The sequence below is a fragment of the Microtus oregoni genome, unplaced genomic scaffold (genome assembly GCF_018167655.1).
Source record: "Microtus oregoni isolate MIOR12 unplaced genomic scaffold, Mior012 000047F_ref0000412, whole genome shotgun sequence".
Taxonomy (NCBI): domain Eukaryota; kingdom Metazoa; phylum Chordata; class Mammalia; order Rodentia; family Cricetidae; genus Microtus; species Microtus oregoni.
This window is the reverse complement of record NW_024543221.1, coordinates 17,012,008-17,032,731: the sequence shown is the minus strand read 5'-3', so window position 1 is coordinate 17,032,731 and position 20,724 is coordinate 17,012,008. Positions and strand designations below refer to the sequence as shown.

The 20,724-nt window shown below is 49.4% G+C and overlaps 1 protein-coding gene across 1 annotated transcript; it reads right to left on the bottom strand.

Moving 5' to 3' along the window:
* Window positions 1-2,298: 2,298 nt before the first annotated feature.
* On the bottom strand, window positions 2,299-19,297 carry Irf6 (interferon regulatory factor 6). Its single transcript, XM_041635460.1, has 8 exons — window positions 19,090-19,297; window positions 14,960-15,136; window positions 9,602-9,806; window positions 8,505-8,633; window positions 5,872-6,033; window positions 4,375-4,767; window positions 3,618-3,736; window positions 2,299-2,875 (listed from the first exon to the last, which is right to left on the bottom strand). Exons 2-8 carry the CDS (start codon window positions 15,131-15,133, stop codon window positions 2,651-2,653), a joined length of 1,407 nt encoding a protein of 468 aa, XP_041491394.1. The 5' UTR covers window positions 15,134-15,136; window positions 19,090-19,297; the 3' UTR covers window positions 2,299-2,650.
* Between the last annotated feature and the right edge of the window lie 1,427 nt (window positions 19,298-20,724).

The following is a 20,724-nucleotide window of genomic DNA, read 5'->3' as shown; positions in this document are numbered from 1 at the left end:
TTTTTAACTCTGAGTTAATCTAGAGTGCACATGGAGGAAAAGGAGACGCTAGAGAGAATCCTCCTCCCTCCTGAGTCTTGAGAGGAAGGCAAGGAAGAAGACAGCTCGGGAGGGAATGGAAGAGGCAGAAAACCGAACCCTAAGAGAGGACACCTGGTGTCTACCAAAACCAGAGAAAGCTTACTGAAGATGATCAGAGAAGATCCCTGCGTGTAACGTACTCTCCCAGCATCCTGGAAAAGATGCAAGACAAGGAAGGCCTGCGCTGTCTAGTGAGGACCACACAAAAGCGTTCCTCCACCTAACGCACTCCTCAGCTTCCCATCACAGTCACGCACTGAGCGTTCAGTCCATGGCACTTCTGAACATTTTTCAACATCCTTTACCAGTTCCAGTTACGTGGCCTTCCCTAATAACCTGTTACATTTCAGGGGCTTGGGGGTGGGTGGAGGAAATGGCCCCTATTCCACAGCTGCCCTTCCACCTTTCCTATAATGGGTTATTTTTAACTTTGAGCTGCCACACATAAAGATTCCCTCACTTCAGTTCACCAAGTGATGTTACTTCATGTTCCTCCAAAAGAAAAAAAAGTCCCTATACCTTGCATGATTCCTGGTCTATAAAAATCCAGCTTTTAGACTTTTTCCTACATTTATCTTTTAAAAACTTTTTAGTTAGCATACAAAGAGTTTTACACTGACATTCCACACTTTGTGTATGTGTGAACAATTATGCTTTGTTTTTACACACACACACCCCTGCCCCCCCTTTTTTTGGTTTGTTTGGTTTGGTTTTTTTGAGACAGGGTTTCTCTGATAACAACCGTGGCTGTCCTTGAACTCACTCTGTAAATCAGGCTGGCCTCAAACTCACAGAGATCTGCCTGCCTCTGCCTCCCGAGTGCTGGGATTAAAGGCTTGCACCACCACCGCCGGCCTATGCTTTGTTTTTACACACACACACACACACACACACACACACACACCTGCCCTTTTTTGTGGGGGGGGTGTTTGTTTTGGTTTTTTGATACAGGGTTTCTGTGTGTAACAACCATGGCTGTCCTTGAACTCACTCTGTAAATCAGGTTGGCCTCAAACTCAGAGATCCGCCTGCTTTGCCTCCCGAGTGCTGGGATAAAAGGCGTGCACCACCACCAGCCTCCACAGTCACCTTTCTTTTAACAATCTCTCAAAGGGTTTTAAACCAAAGCTTTAGCATCCTAAGTAAGCCTCATGGTCACCCAAGATCAGGTTGAGCTTTTAGACTTTAAATCCATCCCAACTTTCTTTCAGTGGCTTGAAAAACAGGAGGTGTGATTCTTAGTTTAAGGGCAGCAGACTATACACATGTGTACACAAATAGACATCAGTATTCAAGAGGATAGGGCCTATAACCAGAGATCCATATCGCTTTTCATCTGAGTCTTGGAGTTCAAATCCTAAGAAGCGGCTGGGGGAGACACTCTGAGACCCAGCTGCAGTGCTCTGCACGGCTTGTCTCCATTGTTCACAGCCAGAGATCCAAGTTGGGCTGAGCCCTTCCCAGAAGAGCACTGCCCAGACTGTTAACAAACCTAACACCTCATTCTTCCCATTGGAAAAACCCAAATGTCAGGAAGACCCTCGTAAACAAGAACCATCCCTTTTGTCGTCAGAGTATATCCTAGGTGCCTAGCTCCCTCCAGGTCGTCTTCAGAGAAGGAACGGAGAAAAAGGAGACCTTTCTTCCTGAGTCCACCATGGAGTCAGGTGCGTTCATCCACTCCACAGTCAGGTGCGTTCATCCACTCCACAGTCAGGTGCGTTCATCCACTCCACAGTCAGGTGCGTTCATCCACTCCACAGTCAGGTGCGTTCATCCACTCCAGAGCAGGTGCGTTCATCCACTCCACAGTCAGGTGCGTTCATCCACTCCAGAGCAGGTGGCATGAGTGGGGAGAACACCTGGCAACCATTCCTTCACGGAATCCCTAGGCTTCCCATGTCACCAGCTTCCCCTTTGACGCTCACTTTATGAGCTTTAACACCACAGGTTGGGTGACTTTCAGACCTTGGCACCCATTTCTATTTAGTTATCAGATGGGTTCCTAGCCAACCAGTCAGCTCCTCTCCTTCCTTCTCCCAGCAGGGAGCCAGCCTACTGTACCAGCGGAACAAGTCAAACACAGCTCAGTTCAGGACAGATCAGTGCTTGAGGAACTTTGATGAAAGCAAGGGGGCGGGTGTAAGAACAATACAGGAGGGTCCTGTTCTGGGCAGTTTTGCCTTGTGAAAGTAGAGGAATGTAATCAAGTCAGAGTTTTAAGGCAGAATGCAGTCGGGCATCACCCCAAACCTTATTTATTTACAAGCAATACATCTGAAGCCCTCAAGTCACATGACCTGCCTCGTGGAAGCTGCAGTTAGAACTATGGTGTCTAAACTCCCAAATCAAATCTCTCCTGCACCCACTGTTGAGATCTAAAAGGAACCCCTCAGAGGGATGGGATCTTGATAAATTAGAGCAACTTTAAAACTAGGCATATTTGGAAAGTCACAGACCTCTAATGTTAGAGAAAGGAGACTTAGAAGTTGGTTAAATGTGAATAAAAAAATCCATCTGTACAATATAAAAAAGAGAGGAGAGAAGAGGACACACACAGCAATCAGGGTCACTGGGCAGGCAGGGCAGGGGGCAGTTGCATGCTGGGGGCAGGCTGCATGGGCTGCCAGCTCTCCTGGGTTTGAAGGATGCGGTACAGCTGCTTGAGCTGAGCTACGATGTTATCTTTGATGTCTGGGGTGGAGATCTGCAGTCGAACGCTGCCGCTGTCAAAGGACCGGGTGAAATCGCCAGAAAACATCTCGTAGATCATCCGAGCCACCACTGGAATGACCTGTTCAGGCAACAGCACACGAGTTTTTGCTGACGAACGGGCATTTTTCAATAGCAGAAGAGCCCCAACATGGATGAAGAACCACGAGGCCCTGAAAAGGCCCTTCCCCACCCAAACTTGGATTTTCACTCGTCAAGGTTCACCTAGAAGCTGGTTGATTCAAGGTAAGGAACCTGAATGTGGCATCACTCCACATGCCTAGCTAGATGGCTGCTTATCTAGAAAACTGAATCAGGTGACATCCACTGCCTGTCTTGGCCCCTAACTCCCTGTGACATCCACTGCCTGTCTTGGCCCCTAACTCCCTGTGACATCCACTGCCTGTCTTGGCCCCTAACTCCATGTGACTGACATCCACGGCCTGTCTTGGCCCCTAACTCCATGCACAGTCTCAAGTAGACTTGCTACCATCCCCAGAACATGGCTACATCTTACAAGCATGACCAAAACTTTTTATAAAACGAGATGGAAAATGTTACCCCTCATAAGATATTAGCAAGCCCCTAACATCAGCAGGAGAATGAAAGGCAAGGTGTCGTTATTCTGTCTGCCCATGGTAAGAATGATAAGAATGTGGTACTGTCCAGCACAGTCCTACTGTGCAAAGCTTAAATCTGTTGCATCTCTGAGGGCATGAAAATACATATGCATCAACAGATGCTCAGCCAGGACTCAGCCGAGGGCTGAACCACCAGCACAAAGAAGAGCTGCCGACATTGCCGACGTGGCCTTATCTCCTCACCTGAACCAAGATGAGCTTCCTCTCCAGGGGCTTCCCATCCGGCCATTCTTCCCCAAAGCACAGGTAGATCTCAAACGGTGGCTGCTTCTCTATCTGTCCTTTCTGGTGGGCAATGAGCTCTGCAGAAGATAGGACAGCGCTCCGGGACCATTCTCTAGCCATCATCTTTCATGCAGCCAGTACAGCAGCCACAAGCCGCATGTAGCTATTAATCTTACGTTAATCAAATAACTCCTTGGTCATATCAGTCGCATTTACATGCTCACAGGACATATGTGGCCAGTGGATACCAAATTGGATAGGACAAAAATACAACTTTTCTATCATATCAGAGGGTTCTACTGGACACTGAGGATATATCAAGCCACACTGTAAATTCACATCTCAATATTTTTCCTAAATTTTCCTCCTAAAATTAATCACTCAAAGACTTCCTGAGAGAAGAGCAGCAGTTTTACTGACTATGATGAACCTGCCAGGGTGAAAGATAACCTAGCATTTGGGGGTGGGGGGACCATCAGGACTGTCTCCTCCATCCCTGAAGGAGTCATAACCAACCTCAAAACACCTTCCATGCAGACAGCTTTATAGTGCAACTCCCTTTGTGACTGTCCAGGTCCCTGTCCTAGCATAGAACTAGGGCTTTCTTCTCCCTTGGCTTTTTGCTATGCAAGGAAAGCTTAGGAGCGGGAGGGGAAGGAAGGAGAAAAATCTCCAGGGGCATCTCCCAGTACCAATCTTCTAAAAGGAGACTCACCACTCAGGAATGTTTCCAGACAAAACAACTTGACCTTCTTCTGCCTCTCAATCAGGTTAGGGGCAGCGAGCGAGGGGGCGCACGGCCCAGACCAGTACACTTTACACTGGCACAGCCGAATGGCATAGATGGCGTGTCCGCTGACCTCCAGGATCAGGCCCCTGTCCATGACATCCAACAGCTTACTGGTGAACAGCTTCTGCTTCTCGTTGGTGATGTGCTCTGGACCCGGGAACTTGACCTGCTCCAGGCTGACGGGACCAAAGAGCTCCTCCTGGTCAGGCATGGGGCCCAGGTCCCCATAGAAGAGCCGGCAGCCCTGAGGGTTGCTCACCGTCATGGTTTGCCCATACTCTTTCCCACGGTACTGAAACTTGATGTCCAAGTCAGTCACTACAAGGTGAGAGAGGACAGTGAGTCCTGTTGCTCTGCTCTGTCTGTCCATCCCTAACTCATGTGAGTCCACCAAGATCAAGCCATCTTTCAACCAGCTCTCAGGAAGGCCTTTGCCATAGTTATCCTTCCTGCAATAAAGGGAGACGTCAACACACCCCGGACGGTCACACCAAAGGATGCCCTGCAGCAGAGCTTAAGGCCCCACGCACTCTGCTCCTTGGCCACAGCCTCGGGGCTAGACTGTAATCCACATACTGATGGTTCTGGTGTCCCAGGTCACACCAAATTAAAGATACATCGGCAACATTGAGAGGGGGGATGGGTAGCTACTGGCCACATGTACCTGCTGAGACACTTGGTAACCAATGTGACCAAGGATCTATTTGACATCAATTAATTTAAATTAATAATTGCCCACAGCTATTGGCTACTGTGTGGTGCAGCACAGAAAATGGCGTCTATTGAACGGCTAGAGAATGATCCTACCAATCATATCTCCAGAGCATAGGCCACAGAAGGAGCTAAAACCTCAAGTGTCTGGTTTGAATTTCACTTTTTTTTCCTGAGACAGGGTGTCACGTAGCCCAAATGAGGCTTGAACTCACTATGCAAATAATGATGTTGAACTCCTGATCCTTCCACCAATAGTTCCTGAGTGCTAGGATTGCAGGTGTATGCCACCTTACCTGGTTCTATTTGGGGCTGGGAATCAAAACTGTAATTCCCTGTTTTACAGCAGACCTTGTCCCTAAAGCCTCAATTCAGAATGGCAGCAATTAGCTGAAGCTCCCACGCATCATAGCAGCTACACGGGCAAGAAGGCTAGCATGTTTCACTTCCCTGCTAACTCATCCAATAGCTCACAAGAACACACAGAGAACACAATGGGTTGGGCAGGTAGCTATTCTAGACACAGCAAAAACAGAGGCAGAAGAAGCCTGGGCATGTGACTCAGCAGCACGGTGCTTGCCCAGCATGCAAGAAGCCCTCATCTGATTCCTTACCCTTCAGGAAAAGTGCAGAGAAGGAAGTGGGAGACAAGAGAGGAAAGGTCACATAATAAGAGACGAAGCCCCAGCAACAAAAAGCAGTCTCACTTACTGGGGAGAGAGCTGATCCACAGCTCCGGAGAACTGTAGAAGGGCTGAATGGGTGCCTGGGGCACTTCCATCTCCAGAGGCTCTGTTTTGGTCCACACGGACTCAGGGCTGCAGTTGCCCACACTGCAGTTGTTGCCCACGCTAGCTGGTGCCATGGGAGAACCTAGGACAGAAGAAAGTGACTAAGCACACAGGGGCACAATATCTGTCACCTGGTCTGCGGTTCAGAGAACAGGGAAGGTCCACAGACAGGAGTCAATGAACCATAACCTGGTATGACTGCCCAGCCTAGCAGATCCCGTGACTCATGGCTCAGTGGCTATCCAGCTCCTGCTTCCGAGTCGTTTTCTTTCTCCCATACCTCATGGCTCTTTATTTACTAAAGATCAGATGGAGACAAGGGAGTTTACTCTGGAAATTGAATTGGAAAGGCAAGTCGGGAAGGCACTCTGCTGCTTAATCTGTACACAGTGACAATGTCTTCATAAGGGGAGCACTGCACGGTGTGTACAGGTGACTCAATGTCTCCATAAGGGGAGCACTGCACGGTGTGTACAGATGACTCAATGTCTTCATAAGAGGAGCACTGCATGGTACTCCCTATAAGGGGAGTGCCACTGGCTCAGCTAACTGTCTTCAAATGAGTGTCAATGTACAGTCAATGTACAACACAATGATCTAGTAAAATGAATTCATTCTTCGATCATAAACCGTCTTAAAAAGAAGGCTGGCTAGGTAGTTCAGAGGATAGGAATCACTGGCTGCTAAACCTGAGCTCAGTCCCCAGATCTACGTGGCTCCTGCTAGCAGTCCTCTGCCCTCCCATGCGTGTGTGTGTGTGTGTGTGTGTGTGTGTGTGTGTGTGCGTCCACACACACAGTAAATAAAAAAAGGCAATAAAACATTAAAATGGTGGGGGAGCTGCAGAGATGACTCAGTGGTTAAGAGCACTGGCTACTCTTCCAGAGGACCTGGGTTCAATTCCTAGCACCCACATGGCAGCTCACAACTGTCTGTAACTCCAGTTCCAGGAGATCCAACATCCTCTTCTGGCCTTGCAAGCACTAGGTCCATGTGTGGTACACAGGCATGCCGTCAAGATCTCAACACACATAAAATTTAAAAATAAATTTTGAAAAGTTGGCTGGAAAGTATCAATACTTAAGAACCTAGTTAGATTTGTCTACATCATTGAATGAGCTATTAGGCTCAGGGACAGGATTCAGGACAACTCTTTCAATTGATTATCTTCTTATACAGGCAGAGAGAGGGACAGGTGGACCAGCCTGGTCTATATGACAAGTTTAGGCCAGCCAGGGAGCTACATAGTAGCCTATCTAAAAAAAAAAAAAAAAAAAAAAAAAAAAAAAAAAAAAAAAAAAAGAAGAAGGAAGGGGGTCAGGATGAGTAAGGAAAGGCTGTGATCAAACACTGTTATTCCCTGGTTCTAGGTGCAGAGCTAGAATAAGTGACCCCCAAACCTAAGAAAGCATCTTGGCTTACTGAATTTTCTAGGTGGCAAAAGTTATCTCATCTGACCCACAGCAGGCACGCAGCATAAGCTGGGCTTGTCACCAGCCATTTGGACAGCATCTCCATGGGCAGTAAGGATGCTTCAAGAGGACAACCCAGGGCACCATGGGGATCCTCGGATGAGTGTCTCCAGACTCAGACCCTGCTGCCACACAGCAATCCCAGCCTCTCCACTCGCTCCTCTTTCTTGGAGATTGAATTCAAAAGTCCACATGAGAAGGTATTGCCATAGCAGCTCCAGAAAGCTGTTGTGCAGGACTCAGAAGGTCTACCTTTCTGGTTTTCTTTTGAGCTCTTTTTTTTTAACTGGCCTAAGCCCAGGCATACTCTCCCTAACACACAGGGTTTTCTTACTCTTCCCTTGAAATCCCTCATATCCACCATGTGGCTGACCATGTTTGCTAAAAATGTCAGGTCAATCCCAACAGCGTGGCTTTCTCCAGTCGTCTTCTCCATCTTCCTCCTCCTGACAGCTTGCCTGTCCAGGGAGTTTTCTTTTATACACTAATTGTCAAAAAGCTTTCAAAATCAAAATACCCATAAAGGAAGAGTCTTACAGCTAAACCCACCAGAACCAAATGCCAGAGGCTAGAATCAAGTTTTCCATGGCATGGCTTCAGCAGAGCAGATTCTGCTAAGGACATGCCTCAGAAGTCATGCAATTCATAAATGGGATCTATCACGTACCCAAATTCATCTTTCATCAGTAATAAATTATGCCTTCTTTTTAAAGACAGGATTTCTCTGTAGCTTTGGAGCCTGTCCTGGAACTCACTCTTAGAGACTGTGGCCTCGAACTCACAGAGATCCGCCTGCCTCTGCCTCCCAAGTGCTGGGATTAAAGGTGTGCACCAACACCGCCTGGCTTAAATTATGCCTTTTTATTTCCTTGAATTGGATGTTCTCTAGAACCCACGCACCTGCATTGGAATAACTGAGGCATCAGAGTTCTCCCACCTATTAACACACCTGCAGCCTGGCTGGGGAGCTCGCCACTGCCCCCCTCCCCCCAACACAATGGTGGCTGATGAATCAATAATCCCAAGGTCAAAGCCAGTTACAACCTCCTCGCCCCTGTGCAACACCGGCCACCCCACTCACCATTGATGTTCAGGAAGGGGAAGGTGTCCTGGATAGGGACGTGGTGCTGTGACTGGTCAAGCTCGTCCTCCTCATCATCTTCATCCACATCATTATCTTTCTCATCCCAAGGAGCCGACCCTGTGGATCCTATCCATGACACATGAGCCCACAGAAGGGCGGTTTGTTTTACTGTCATCTCAACAGCTGGCCCACTACGCAGGCTAGAGACACCTCAGGTCAGTATGCACCCACTGCCCTAGCTAGTTCTAATTCCTTCTACAGAGTCTGAACTCAAGTTCTTATCTTGCCTTAAAATTCCTATACACTGGGACTGGAGAGATGGCTCTGAGGTTAAGAGCACTGCTTGTCCTTCCAGAGGTCCTAAATTTAATTCCCAGCAACCACATGGTGGCTCACAACCATCTGTAATGAGATCTGGTGTCTTCTTCTGGCGTGCAGGCATACATGCAGATAGAATGCTGTATACATAATAAATAAATAAGTAAATCTTATAAAAAGAAATACCTATACTTTACTATAGCAACACAAAAGCTTTCTACATATTAACATCCCTTTTAAGGGCTCCAGAACACTCACTTTCCATCTGTGTGAGCCACATATGAGGGAGGCACAAACATCATCGTGCCAGGGCCTCACTGGACAACAAGGCTAAATATCTGCCTCTGAGTGTTTGTTATGCATCGAGGACTGGGCGGCATGCTCTCAGCAGAGGACTCGAGAAACTAAACTACCAGTCACCCAGTATCTGTAGAGAATACAACTACTTTCCCAGATCCTTTGAAAGAGGCAGAATAAGAGTTCCCATCTAGAAATAGAAGAAACAGAGGCTCAAATGCCAATTCAAGCCCAACAGTGGTAGAGCAATGAGAGCCGGGTGTGAAGTGCAATCCCTCTGGTTCTTACTCCTTCATCCCTACCCTACATCCCCAGAGAGGCTGCCTGACCAGCTGAACTACACCCTCATCTGCTTGAAGCACTCACGATTTAACTGCTTACATCATATGCTCTCTCTGAGCTCTTCCTAGGGAATGGCCTGATCTCAACCTGCCTCTTTAAGAGCCCAACTCTGGGTCTGTCCAAGCCTCAAGCCTCACCTGGGTTAATGACAGAGCCCTGGGGTTGGGGGATGTCGCACACTTGGTAGATCTTCACAGGATTCATGGGCACCTCCTTGGTGCCATCATACATTAAGTTGAATTCCCTGCTTTTGTTGAGAGCACAGCGGAGCTGAGCCTTCCATTTAGCAGGGTCGGGATCATCCACTCCTTCCTGGTACTTTCCAGTCTCCACAGCCCAAGCCTGGGAAATGAGACAGCATGGGGGCTGACCACTATGGAGAACCACAGTCAAGCATGTGTCCACCCCTTTCACATGTGTCCCCATGAAAACACACACTAGCACATACATCTGTGAGTGCTCTACAGTTTCAACACCAGTGTAAAGACTGCAGTGGATAATTCTGACCTTAGGACTAACCAAGGCAGGCCAAAGGGAAATCAAGCTGTATGCAAACCCAGCTTTGAAAAGAGCCTTAGTTCAGGCTTGAGCACCAGCTCCTGTCCAGACAACAATGCTGAAAACGGAAGCCTGGGGCAACACTGTATAGTAGGGCTACAGGCAGCCTTTTTCTTTTCTTCCTTTTTTCCCCTCCCTCCTCCATCTGTTTTTTGAGGGTTTGTTTAATATTTTAATTTTTTAATTATGTCTATTTGGCACATGAAGGTGTTCATGTATGTGCTGGTGCCCTCCAAAAACGGAAGAGATTGTGGGATCCCTGGAGCTGGAGTTATCGGCCCCTGTGAGCTGCCCAGCCTGGGTGCTGGGAGCCGAACATGGGTACTCTGCAGAGCGGCATGCTCTCCTCAACCACTGAGTCAGCTTTCCAGCTCCTGTCTCCTTTTTGTAAAAGACACAATCTCGGTATGCAGCCCCATGCTGGACTCAGCTCCAAGTCCTCCTTCCTGAGCCTCCGTAGAGATAAACATGAAGTGTGCTCCACCTCACCAGGCTCTTTTAAAGAAGACTATCTCACACAACAGTAAGCACGACACAAGGTAATGGAGGACGATACCAGGACTTTCAGGAGCCTGGTATGGTGCTGTCTGCCTCTAATTCCAGCATGTAGGAAGGCCAAAACAGTAGCGAGTTCAAGACCAGCCTAGACTATAGAGTGAGACCTTGTTTCAATAAACGCAAAAGTCCTTTAGGAAGCATGCTCTGGAGTTCAGCCTGCCCCCACCCCAACCTGAAGGCTTCACGCTTTAACAAATCCACACGCATCTCTTCTCCGATCTTCAAACTCCCTTCTCATTGGAAACCTCATGCAGTGGCCTTAGAAAACCACTTTGAAGCTTCCTCTGTTTTCCCAGCATAGGAATTCATAGTACCACTGCAGACAAGAGGAGGCAGCACATCTACCCCATGAGTAGAGGGAAAACCAAAGCTACTGAGGAACAGACCCAGCCCCTCAGGGGCATCCCACCCACTCTCCTGCAGGCCATGTGCCCTCAGATCAGTAAGCTTTCTTTCTTCATGTTCTCTAATGCAGAAGGAAGAGATCTCATTAGAGGTCTGTCCCTCAAACAAAAGGAGCACACTAGCCTTTTCTAATTTTTGATTTCCATTGCATTTTATTTATTTAGTGTATATAAGTGGGTCTTGGGGATCAAACTCAGGTCATGAGGCATAGCGACCCATGCATTTACCCTCTGACCATCTCACCAGCCCTTCCTGGACCTTTTTTTTAATATTTATTTGTTTATTATGTATACAGTATTCTTCCTGCAGTCCTCATTACAGATGGTTGTGAGCCACCATGTGGTTGCTGGGAATTGAACTCAGGACCTTTGGAAGAGCAGGCAATGCTCTTAACCGCTGAGCCATCTCTCCAGCCCCCTTCCTGGACCTTTTCAAGTTGGCAGGGCAGAGTGCTTGCCCAAATTCTTGCTGTAGAGAATTTTTTCCTTTTTGATTTTCGGAGTCTCACTTTGTAGTTCAGGCTGCCCTCAAAAGCTCACAGAAATCCTCCTGCCTCAGCCTCCAGGGTACTGCTAATATAGACAGGCAGCACCACACTAGACACAGACCCTTCCTTAAGCTGAAGCTCAACGTTTGCCCCCTCTTTTGACACTTCTGATCTCCTTAGATCCCGTCCTGCAGAGCAGCAGGGTTTGTAGTGATATTGCATTTGTATTTTAATAAATAAAACCTGCCTGAAGAGTAAAACAGCTGCACTGATCAGCCTTACAGACCAGGCAGTGGTGACACAGACCTTTAATCCCAGTAGCCACACTAGCTTGCCATAGAAACTGGGTGGTGGTGATGCACACCTTTAATCCCAGGACTAGAGAGGAATATAAGACAGGAGGAGACAACTCTCACTCAGTCTCATTCTGAGACTCCTGGAGACAGGTTCGCCATTTCAGACTGAGGTCGAGGTAAAAGCCAGTGGCTGGATTATTTTGCTTTTCTGACCTTCAGGTTGAACCCTAATTTCTGTCTCTGGGTTTTTATTAACCATGCTACAGGGGTCCAGGGTTAATCTATGTCCTCTTCATCTTCCAACTCAGGCTTGCTTCCTCCAGCCACCTTCTCGGATCTGCCTTCCTCTTTGCAGTACAGGATAAAGAATACTCAACATGTGGCTGAGCTGCCTTGTGTGGCATGGCAGGCCCCAGGGTGGCTAAGGCTGGCTCCATCTACCTAACCCCCATAGGGAGTCTCAATTCCACCGTCCCTAATAGCCAAGATGCGCACCTGCCATTACCTGGTCTGCCTGCCTGCCTGCCTATGGCCTCCCTGGTCTCCCCTTAGCTTGTCTTTACTTCCTGTGTTCACACTGGCTCTGACTCCATCCAGCTGCCTCCAGCTGCAGATTCTGAAAGAAGTCTTCGGTATCTGTGATTCCCTTAAGCCCTGCTTCTTCACGGCATAGCTAGGCTAGCTGTGTCCCTGCCTAACCCCAGCTTCCTGCTCACACCCAGCCACCTCCTTATCCAGCACAGCTGATACAGCAGGAGGGCTGTACCCTTTACAAGCACAACTTCAGCGTCAAGAAGGGAGGGCCATGGAGCACCGCAAGGGCAAATGCTGTGATGTATACATTGTATTTGTTCAAACCCCTGGTAACTGCAAAGGCCCTCTTTGTCTCCCTAAGATGGCTATTAACTCTACATTTTTATAGTACTTTACAAATATCTCCCCACACTTTATTTGATCTTCATGACAATTCTAAGAAGCAGACAGACTGGCTCCCTCCCAGCTTACCAAGGGGAAAACTGGACCCCAGAAAGGTTGCATGCTTTGCTCAAGACCTCCCATGGGGTTGATGGTTATAGAAGTTGAGGTGGGGCAGTCCAGTCCCCATTCAGAATCACAAGGGGCAAAGGGAACAAAGACAGAGTTACAGGTTCAAATCCTGGAGCTACCACCGATTGGCTGTGTGACTAAGCCCTGCTGACAGCTTCTATACCTACAACGTTGGGTGGGAGAAAGACTCCTTGAACGGTCATCATGAGACTTAAAAGGCATCGGGAACACAGGCACCTATTCCATGCTGGTGCCTCATCTCTGTATATCACCAAAGGCACAACAGAGTAAGGAATCTGTGACAGCATCCTCTCTCTCCTGACTGCGTGGATGCTCCATCATCGTTCTACAGTGTGACAGTACCCTCTCTCTCCTGACATCTCGGATGCTCCGTCAGCAATCTACAGACAGACACACCAATGCAAAGCTTCCTCACACCCTTATGAGTGGAGCTTGCAGGGTCAGCCTCTCCTTGTGACCAACCAGACACTTCAACAGTAAACTAGACTCAGAGCAAGGCTTCAAGGGATCACATTGACTCAGAGCAAGGCTGCAAGGGATGCCATCTACTCAGAGCAAAGCTTCAAGGGAAGCAATCGACTCAGAACAAGGCTGCAAGGGAAGCCATAGACTCAGAACAAGGCTGCAAGGGATGCCATCGGAGCACGACCCTTTCCCAGTGTCAGCTCCGCAGTGATGGGCACTGGTTTACCAATATTTTCTTAACAATTCCATAATATTCATATCTAAATTAAGTGTGTGTCATTTACACACTTTCAAAGTACTCTCAAGCCAATTTTCTCTCTGCCTCTCCCCTCTCTACACCTGACATAGGTAGGAAATAGCATCAACAAGAGCCCTGGACCCACCTTCTCGGCCTTTTCCTGATCCCACAGTCAGGACTAGATCACAGCGCAGCCTTCCAGCGTATAAGCAAGGAAGAAAGGACAGGCTGACAACACATCCTGAGCTGCAGGAACTCCTGACATGGAAGCAGAAGTTGGTCTAGAGTGGAGAGGCAGCTCCTGGGATTGGGATTGCAACCACAGTGAAACCCTTCCATAACCACTGCCTGAAGTTGAGCTCTGGTTTCTCTTAAATTTAGTAAAGTACAACGTGACTAAATCTCATCTTTAGTTGACTACAATGAGGATCCTAGAATTCCTTGCTGTTTAAGAAAATGTAATCAGGGCTTGGGTTGTAGTTTGGTGGTAGTGTGTGTGTGTGTGTGCTCTACATGTACAAAGCCCTGAGCTTCATCTTTAGGAATGAAAGAGAAAAACAACGAGAAGAGGAGTGGGGAGGGAATGGAAGGGGAGGAGAGAGGAAAGGGGAAAGGAGGAAGGAAGATATTTAAGGAATAAGAATGTGAGGCTGGAGAGACGGCTTGGCTGTTAAAAGTCTACCTGCTCTTGCAGAGGACCTGAGCTTGGTTCTCAGCACCTACATCAGGCAGCTCACAACCACCGGAAACTCTAGTTCTCAGGATCCAATGCTTCTGATGCAAACGACACTTGTACACACACACACACACACACACACACACACACACACACAGTACCCCCCTTCCACATAATTAAAAATAAGAATAAATCTTTAAAAGGAATAAAAATTTAAATCATGCACCTTTAATTTTTAAGCAGAGGTTATTAGTGGGACAAAATACGTAAGATTAAAAGAACAGCTTCCCGGGTGCAGGTGTCTGCATTATCTTATAGGCTATGTGAAAGACCAGTGACAACCACATGCCATGCCCTTGTCAAGTCAGCCACCCCCAGGCCCAAGTACCTTTCTTCATGACAAGAGCCCTGGGCAAGTGGGTGGGTAATCTTAGTTCTTTTGGAGAAGTCACATCCTGCATCCCCTGGGAGTTGAACCACTCCTCCACACACACACACACACACACACACACACACACACACCCCAGATCCACTGGGATATGAACAGAGTATCTTCCAAACAATGGAAATGTAAAAGGCTTCAGCCTCATAGACACAGCTTGAGGAGAGGAATCACAGTTTGGGCATCTCATTATATACACGCCACCACGCCAGAATGCCAGAACAGAGAAAGCTAACAAGCCCAGAATGGCCTCAGAGAACTGGGACGAAATTCATCTCCGATGGTAGAAGGAAGTTCATTACCTTAAAGATGGTGTTTTCTTCCTCTTGTTGGGGGCTGTGCCGTGTGGCGTGTTTCCAGGGGATCTGAAAGCGCTTAGAATCTCTATGTAGCCAGATGAGACCAGGGTAGAGGCCACTGTCCACCTGGGCCACGAGCCAAGGCTTCAGTCGGACTCTTCGAGGGTGGAGGGCCATGATCTGGGAGTAGGGAGGATGGGAAAATGGGGTTAGCCACTGGGAACTTTCCCAGCCACTGTTCCCATATGCAGCAGCTACAGTTTCGCTAGATTACAGCAAAGAAATTAAATATGCCAATAACCTGTGCCAGAGAGAGGAAAAGGAACGCGGTAAAAGGGTTCTTTTGATTCTGACTGCAAAGCCATTTATTCTCCATGCTTCAGCCAAATCAGACTTATCATGCGAGCAGATCGCATTTCTTCTATTTAAGTCTTTAAGCAGGGTAATGAAAAGGTGATGTCACCTGCACTGGAGCAGAGCTTCCTGGGGGGAGGGGGGTTCTGCAAAGGAGAAGCGATTGCTCTTTTCAACCTTGCCTCGGGAGAGGGAAGTCAAGTCTCAGCAACAGAAAGCTTATGGGCCAGAAGCTAAACACACGTCTTTCCAAGAAGACAATGGAAAATGAGCTGGACGGTTCCTTGAGAGAAGCAGGAGAGGGGCGGGCCCTGGTTCCAAAGTCCTTGCTTACGCGGGTGAGCAGGCAGTCTGCGCACAGAAATCTAAAGAGCAGGGCCCAGACGGCCTTCCTTTCTCTCGACTTCCAAAAGAGTCCCAGATGGTCTCCAGTACCTGAGGTACAGTTTGGGACCACTTCCCCGAGGTGAGTATGGTGAAACCCTAAGAAGCCCTACACTAACCAAATCCCGTTGTCACAGCCAAGCCCTGTGCAGCTAGGTTGGCCTCATTTGGGTCTGTTTATCTCCCCACAGAGGCTGCAGGGAACCAGCTGGTTCCAGGTGCCAGGCTGGGTAAAGTCTGCGATTGATTCTCCTAGAAACATGGGCGCTGTAGATAACATTGTACAGCAGCCAGCACTCACAGGCCAAAACAAAGGCCTGTGGATCCAGTGCCGCTAGCAAACTGTCTGAAGGCCGTGTTAGGTCGGCTGTTTTTGGATATGATCAGGTGTGTTCAGAGTAGTATGGCCTCAGACTCCTCGGGTGTCTTTAGTGTCCTTGTTTTGTTTTTACTTAAGCTAGAAATGGACACCTGGAAAAAGTAAGTCATTCCACAAATATTTGTTCACTAGCGGATACACGCCAAGCACTGTGTTAATTACTGAACACGGCTCAGTGTTCCCAGCCCATGTCCCTTCCTTCTGGGGGAAATCTACACTGGAACTGTAAACCCCGTGATGGCCTGCAAGCGCTACCTTCCTCACTCCAGAAAACCCCTATCAGGATCATGGTTCTGAAGCAAAGCTAGTTGTGCCCGCTGAACACTGTCTTCAGAGAATCCTAGTCATGGGTGAATCCCTAACATCATTTCTCTGCCTGGCCCGGTTCCCCACCCTACCGCCGCCCCCCCCCCCCCGCCCCCGCCCCGGCGCTGCCCCAAATACAGGGAACTCAACATAACTCGATTTCTGGCACTTTAAGAGCAAGGTATGACCTGAGCCTTCTGACCCAATTAACAAGTACTGCAACTGAAACCTTCCCCTTGGGAGCACAGCTTGCTGGGGCCGTTAAGCAGGGCACAGAGCCTTCTAGAGCCCTCACTCTTGGCCCTAGTTTGGGATGCTTCACTGGGCATCCCATGGAGCCATTAAACCAGAGTGCATGTGGACACCTGATGGAAAGGGGCTACTATAAGGCAGGAGGACTGGGAGATCGAGACCAGACTGGGTTCCATGAGACCCTGCCTTAAGAAGAAATATCTAGAAGGAATCCATACCCCCATGGCAAGAGCTGCCGCCTCCTCCCAGGTCCCATTCCTGCTAGAAGAGGATGAGGCAGGGACAGGGGAGTCAGAACAAGGGAGGGGACAGCAGACCTATTAACCTAGCACTGAGCTCTGAGCAGTCACACAGCAGTCCTGATAAGTCCTGACTCTGGGTTTGTCACACATGAGAAATCTATCTCTTGTCTGGCCATGTACCCGGAGGGCTTATTATAGTTGATTCGTGGCCATCAGAAAAAGAAAGGAGAAGAAGAAGGAGAAGAAGGCATCCAGCCCATGCCAGCAATCTGCACTAGCAAGGCAAGAAGAGCCACCCCTGGATGCCGATGACGTAGATCTGTATCTGGATTCTCCATGTTCTTTTCAGCTGGGATCACACATGTGTGGCCCCTCAGCCTGCCCTCCTCTGCAGCCCTCCATGCCTTTTAAAAGTCAGTCAAGAGATCCTCGCCTGCTCTCTGAGATTCTTAAAACAGGCATGGGGGAGGGCAAAGACAGCCAAGATGCCAGAGAGGAAATTGAGGGGCTGCGAAACCCACAACCATGACCACACATACATACAGCAGCCTCGCCACTCTGTAACACAGACAGCCACACATAGGGAAGATATCACAGTGCTTGTCCCACACCGTGTACGCTTCTCTATATTTTTTTTATATATTATCCACATTATGCTTCAGTTCCTACTTATTTTAGAACTGCGGCATCATTTTTCTATGCCACAGGACCATGGCACTTCTCAGGAAGAACGGCAGCACCATCTTCCACATCAACAAGGCTTTACAGTATCCCCCTGCATTAGCTCACCCTCAGGATCCTAGAAGGGGTGTCAGCCCTGTTTGACGGCTGAGCTGACGGAAGCACAGGGATGTGAAGTGGCTCCTATCTTACCTCGGGGTTGTCCCAAACCCTGCCAATTGAGCCCTGCACTCTAAGCGTCCCCTACCTTCTTCTCCACATATGAGGTCAGATCTAAACCATCAAGGATCCCACCACAATGGGGTGAAGAGATTAAAGGCACCCAGTCTTAAACACACCTCTATCAGACCGCTCTAAACCTTCATGCCACTGAGCCTCAGCCCTGCCACATGAAAATGGGAGCTCGGTGCCTCTGACAGGTAGGAACCATCCAAGTGGCAAAGCCACCACCCACCTTCTCACAGTACGCAGAGAGCAGGGGCATTTTCAGGCTCCCTGGGGCACTAACTGTCCTCTCATTGCCTGTTCCAGAAGCAGGTCCTTTACAAGAAACATCCCACCACGTCTGCAGCCCCTGCCGGGCCAGTTTCTGGGACCACAGACCTCAAGCTGGAAGGCTGTCAAGGTTTGAGCCAGTTCTCAAAGGCAGCTGTTGGGGCTGTCCTAATTTCCCTGATGGGAACAGAAATACCGGCTCTGTGGATTTTAGCCATGCCTGGGAGTATATTCTGGGCCTCTGATCACTTCCACAGGTCCCTCCTCCCCGCAGAATTGAAACTGGTGGATGTCAGAGCCTAGTTGTGGGTCATTAGCAACTTCGCCAATCCCTGCCCAAGCACCTTCGCCCTCTCGCTTCCCTAGCTTCCATCTTGATACCCACCAAGAGAACAGAGAAGGGATGGTGACCACTTTACCACCGAGCAGGCGCGCGCCGGTGAAGCACTGCAGCCCAGGCCTCCCTTCCAGGCAAGTATGGGAGACTTTCCCTGCGACGCCTCCAGCCCCTTCAGGCCAGGAGGGCCTCACCCGCAGAGCCGCCACGCCTAGCGCCACCCTCCCCAGCACCTAGCTTGGCTACCTGGAACTCAGTGGACCTCTCCCAGGCCCAGCCCGTGAAAGCTAAGACACTTGGAAAAAAGGAAAACAAGTCGGCCAAAGCCCTGGGTCATCCTTATCTTAGTTCCCCCTAAACCGCCACTAGGACCCCAGGGCCTCAGAGCCTGGAAAGTCCCCGCTGGGATACCGGAGTCAGTCACCAAGCTAGCTAGTTAAAACCGGAGGGGCTGGGGTGGGGGATGCCTTCACTCCATCCAACCGCAGAGCAGGCAGGGCAGAGAACGAGCTCTTTCCGAGGGAAGGACCCGGTGCCGCCCTTAAGCTACATGGAGAAGGGTGCCCAGTACCCAGCCTGGTGCGGGACACGAAACAGTGCCCAAGCCAGCTCCACCGCCCACACCAACTCCAGGGGACCCGGCCCCACCCGTCAGATGTCTCTACTCGATCACGGTGGCCGGCCGACGCCAGTGTCCCCTCACCTGGCCTCAGTCGGTGTCCGGGAGCAGGTGTACAGGAGTTCAAGCCGCCACAGCACAGAAGTCCCCCCGACGGCTAGGCGCGGCTGGGAACCGCGGGCTCCTCGGCGGCCCGCACAGGCCCGCACCTGCCCACCTAGGTGCCCGGAGCTCAGCGCCAAGCCCAGGTTGCCGCAGCCCCTGAGCCGTCTGACCACGCCCTCCAGGTGTGGCCACATCCCCCGGAGATCAGGATTGGTGCAGTACAAGAAATCTGATACTTTGCGTTCTTGGGCCGCGGGCCCCGCCTTGCCAGTTCTACGCCCCTGCCACCGACCGAGGGAGCGGTGCCTGCGTGGGCCTCGCCCTGCGCGTGTCCAATGGTCCTGGGGACCCGGGAGGTTAGGAAGTCACGTGGAAATGAGAGGACGTCGCTCCTCCCAGAGTGACCCCACACAAATGAGGGTTTGGTGACTGGCTGGCACCACAACTAGCTTAGGGACCTGCGTAAGTGGACTCGGCTTTGAGAAGCTACGCCAGGACCTGTCAATGTGGCCTCCGGGACTGTCCGTGCGACCCCGGGTTCCACCTTATGTTCTCATCTATTCGAAGACCACTGCAATTTCTGCTTTCTCCATTCTCCAGGAAGTGCTATTTGAAAGCACAGGCCCTGGAGCCAGCTGTGGGGTTCAAACCCCCGAATTTATCGTGCACTAGAGACTTGGGCAAGTTTTCTCAGCTGTCTAGGCTTCCGTTTCTTTTTTTGTAGATTTACATTGCTAAATGTACCTGCCTTTGGGGGGATGTGGGCATTCGGTGGGCGTCGAAAGGACATAGCACTCGGTTATTATTGAAGTGACGGTAGAATATCCCGTGGTGCCTTGCGGAGTAAGAAGGTGTCTCCTGGAATTCAAGTCTTGCGTCCTGCATGCCTGAAGACTGTCACCCATCACCCCCATCAATAGACCACCTATGAAAGCAGCGTCCAGCCAGTGAGGCAAATATCTCACCCCCAAATACCTCTGTCACAAGGAGATGGACCGCGGGCAAGGCACTTAGGCGGTAGAACTCCTCTGTAGATAGTTTCCCTAATATATCATGGCCCCGGGTAAGAACCTCTAACAGTAATAAAGGACTTCCCTCACTCAAGAGACTCTGTCAAGAAGATTGAGAGTTCAAACTATCCAGATACAGCAGGTTAGAACCATCATCTGAACACCAGAGGACAGGCCTCTGGGCATGTGTGTAGGGGATTGTGTAGATTAAGGTTAGCCCCTGAGAGTGTCTGTGAGGGGTAGTCTTATTAAACGTATCGATGTAGGAAGACCCAACTTAACTGTGAGCAGGACCACCCCCTGAGCAGGGCTTTCTGGACTGTATAGAATGGAGACATTAAGCCTCACTTTAGTGAGCGTGCATTCAGTGCTCTGTGCTCCTGACTGAGGATGCTGCAAGCTCCTGGACCTTGAAATCCCAGTAGCGACAGACTGTATGCATGCCTGAATGGAGCCAGAACAAACCCTTTCCCCCTAGAGCTGTTTCTCCTCGATATTTTTTTTATATTTATTTATTTATTATGTATACAATATTCCTTCTGCGTGTATGCCTGAAGGCCAGAAGAGGGCACCAGACCTCACCTCAGATGGTTGTGAGCCACCA

Excerpts from the sequence above, each read along its gene's own strand:
- Irf6 (XM_041635460.1), bottom strand. The coding sequence starts at position 15,133 with ATGGCCCTCCACCCTCGAAGAGTCCGACTGAAGCCTTGGCTCGTGGCC. Across the intron at positions 6,034-8,504 it reads CCCCTTCCTGAACATCAATG|GTTCTCCCATGGCACCAGCT; the intron begins GTGAGTGGGGTG and ends CTTCTGTCCTAG. Across the intron at positions 2,876-3,617 it reads GGAAGCTCATCTTGGTTCAG|GTCATTCCAGTGGTGGCTCG; the intron begins GTGAGGAGATAA and ends TTGCCTGAACAG.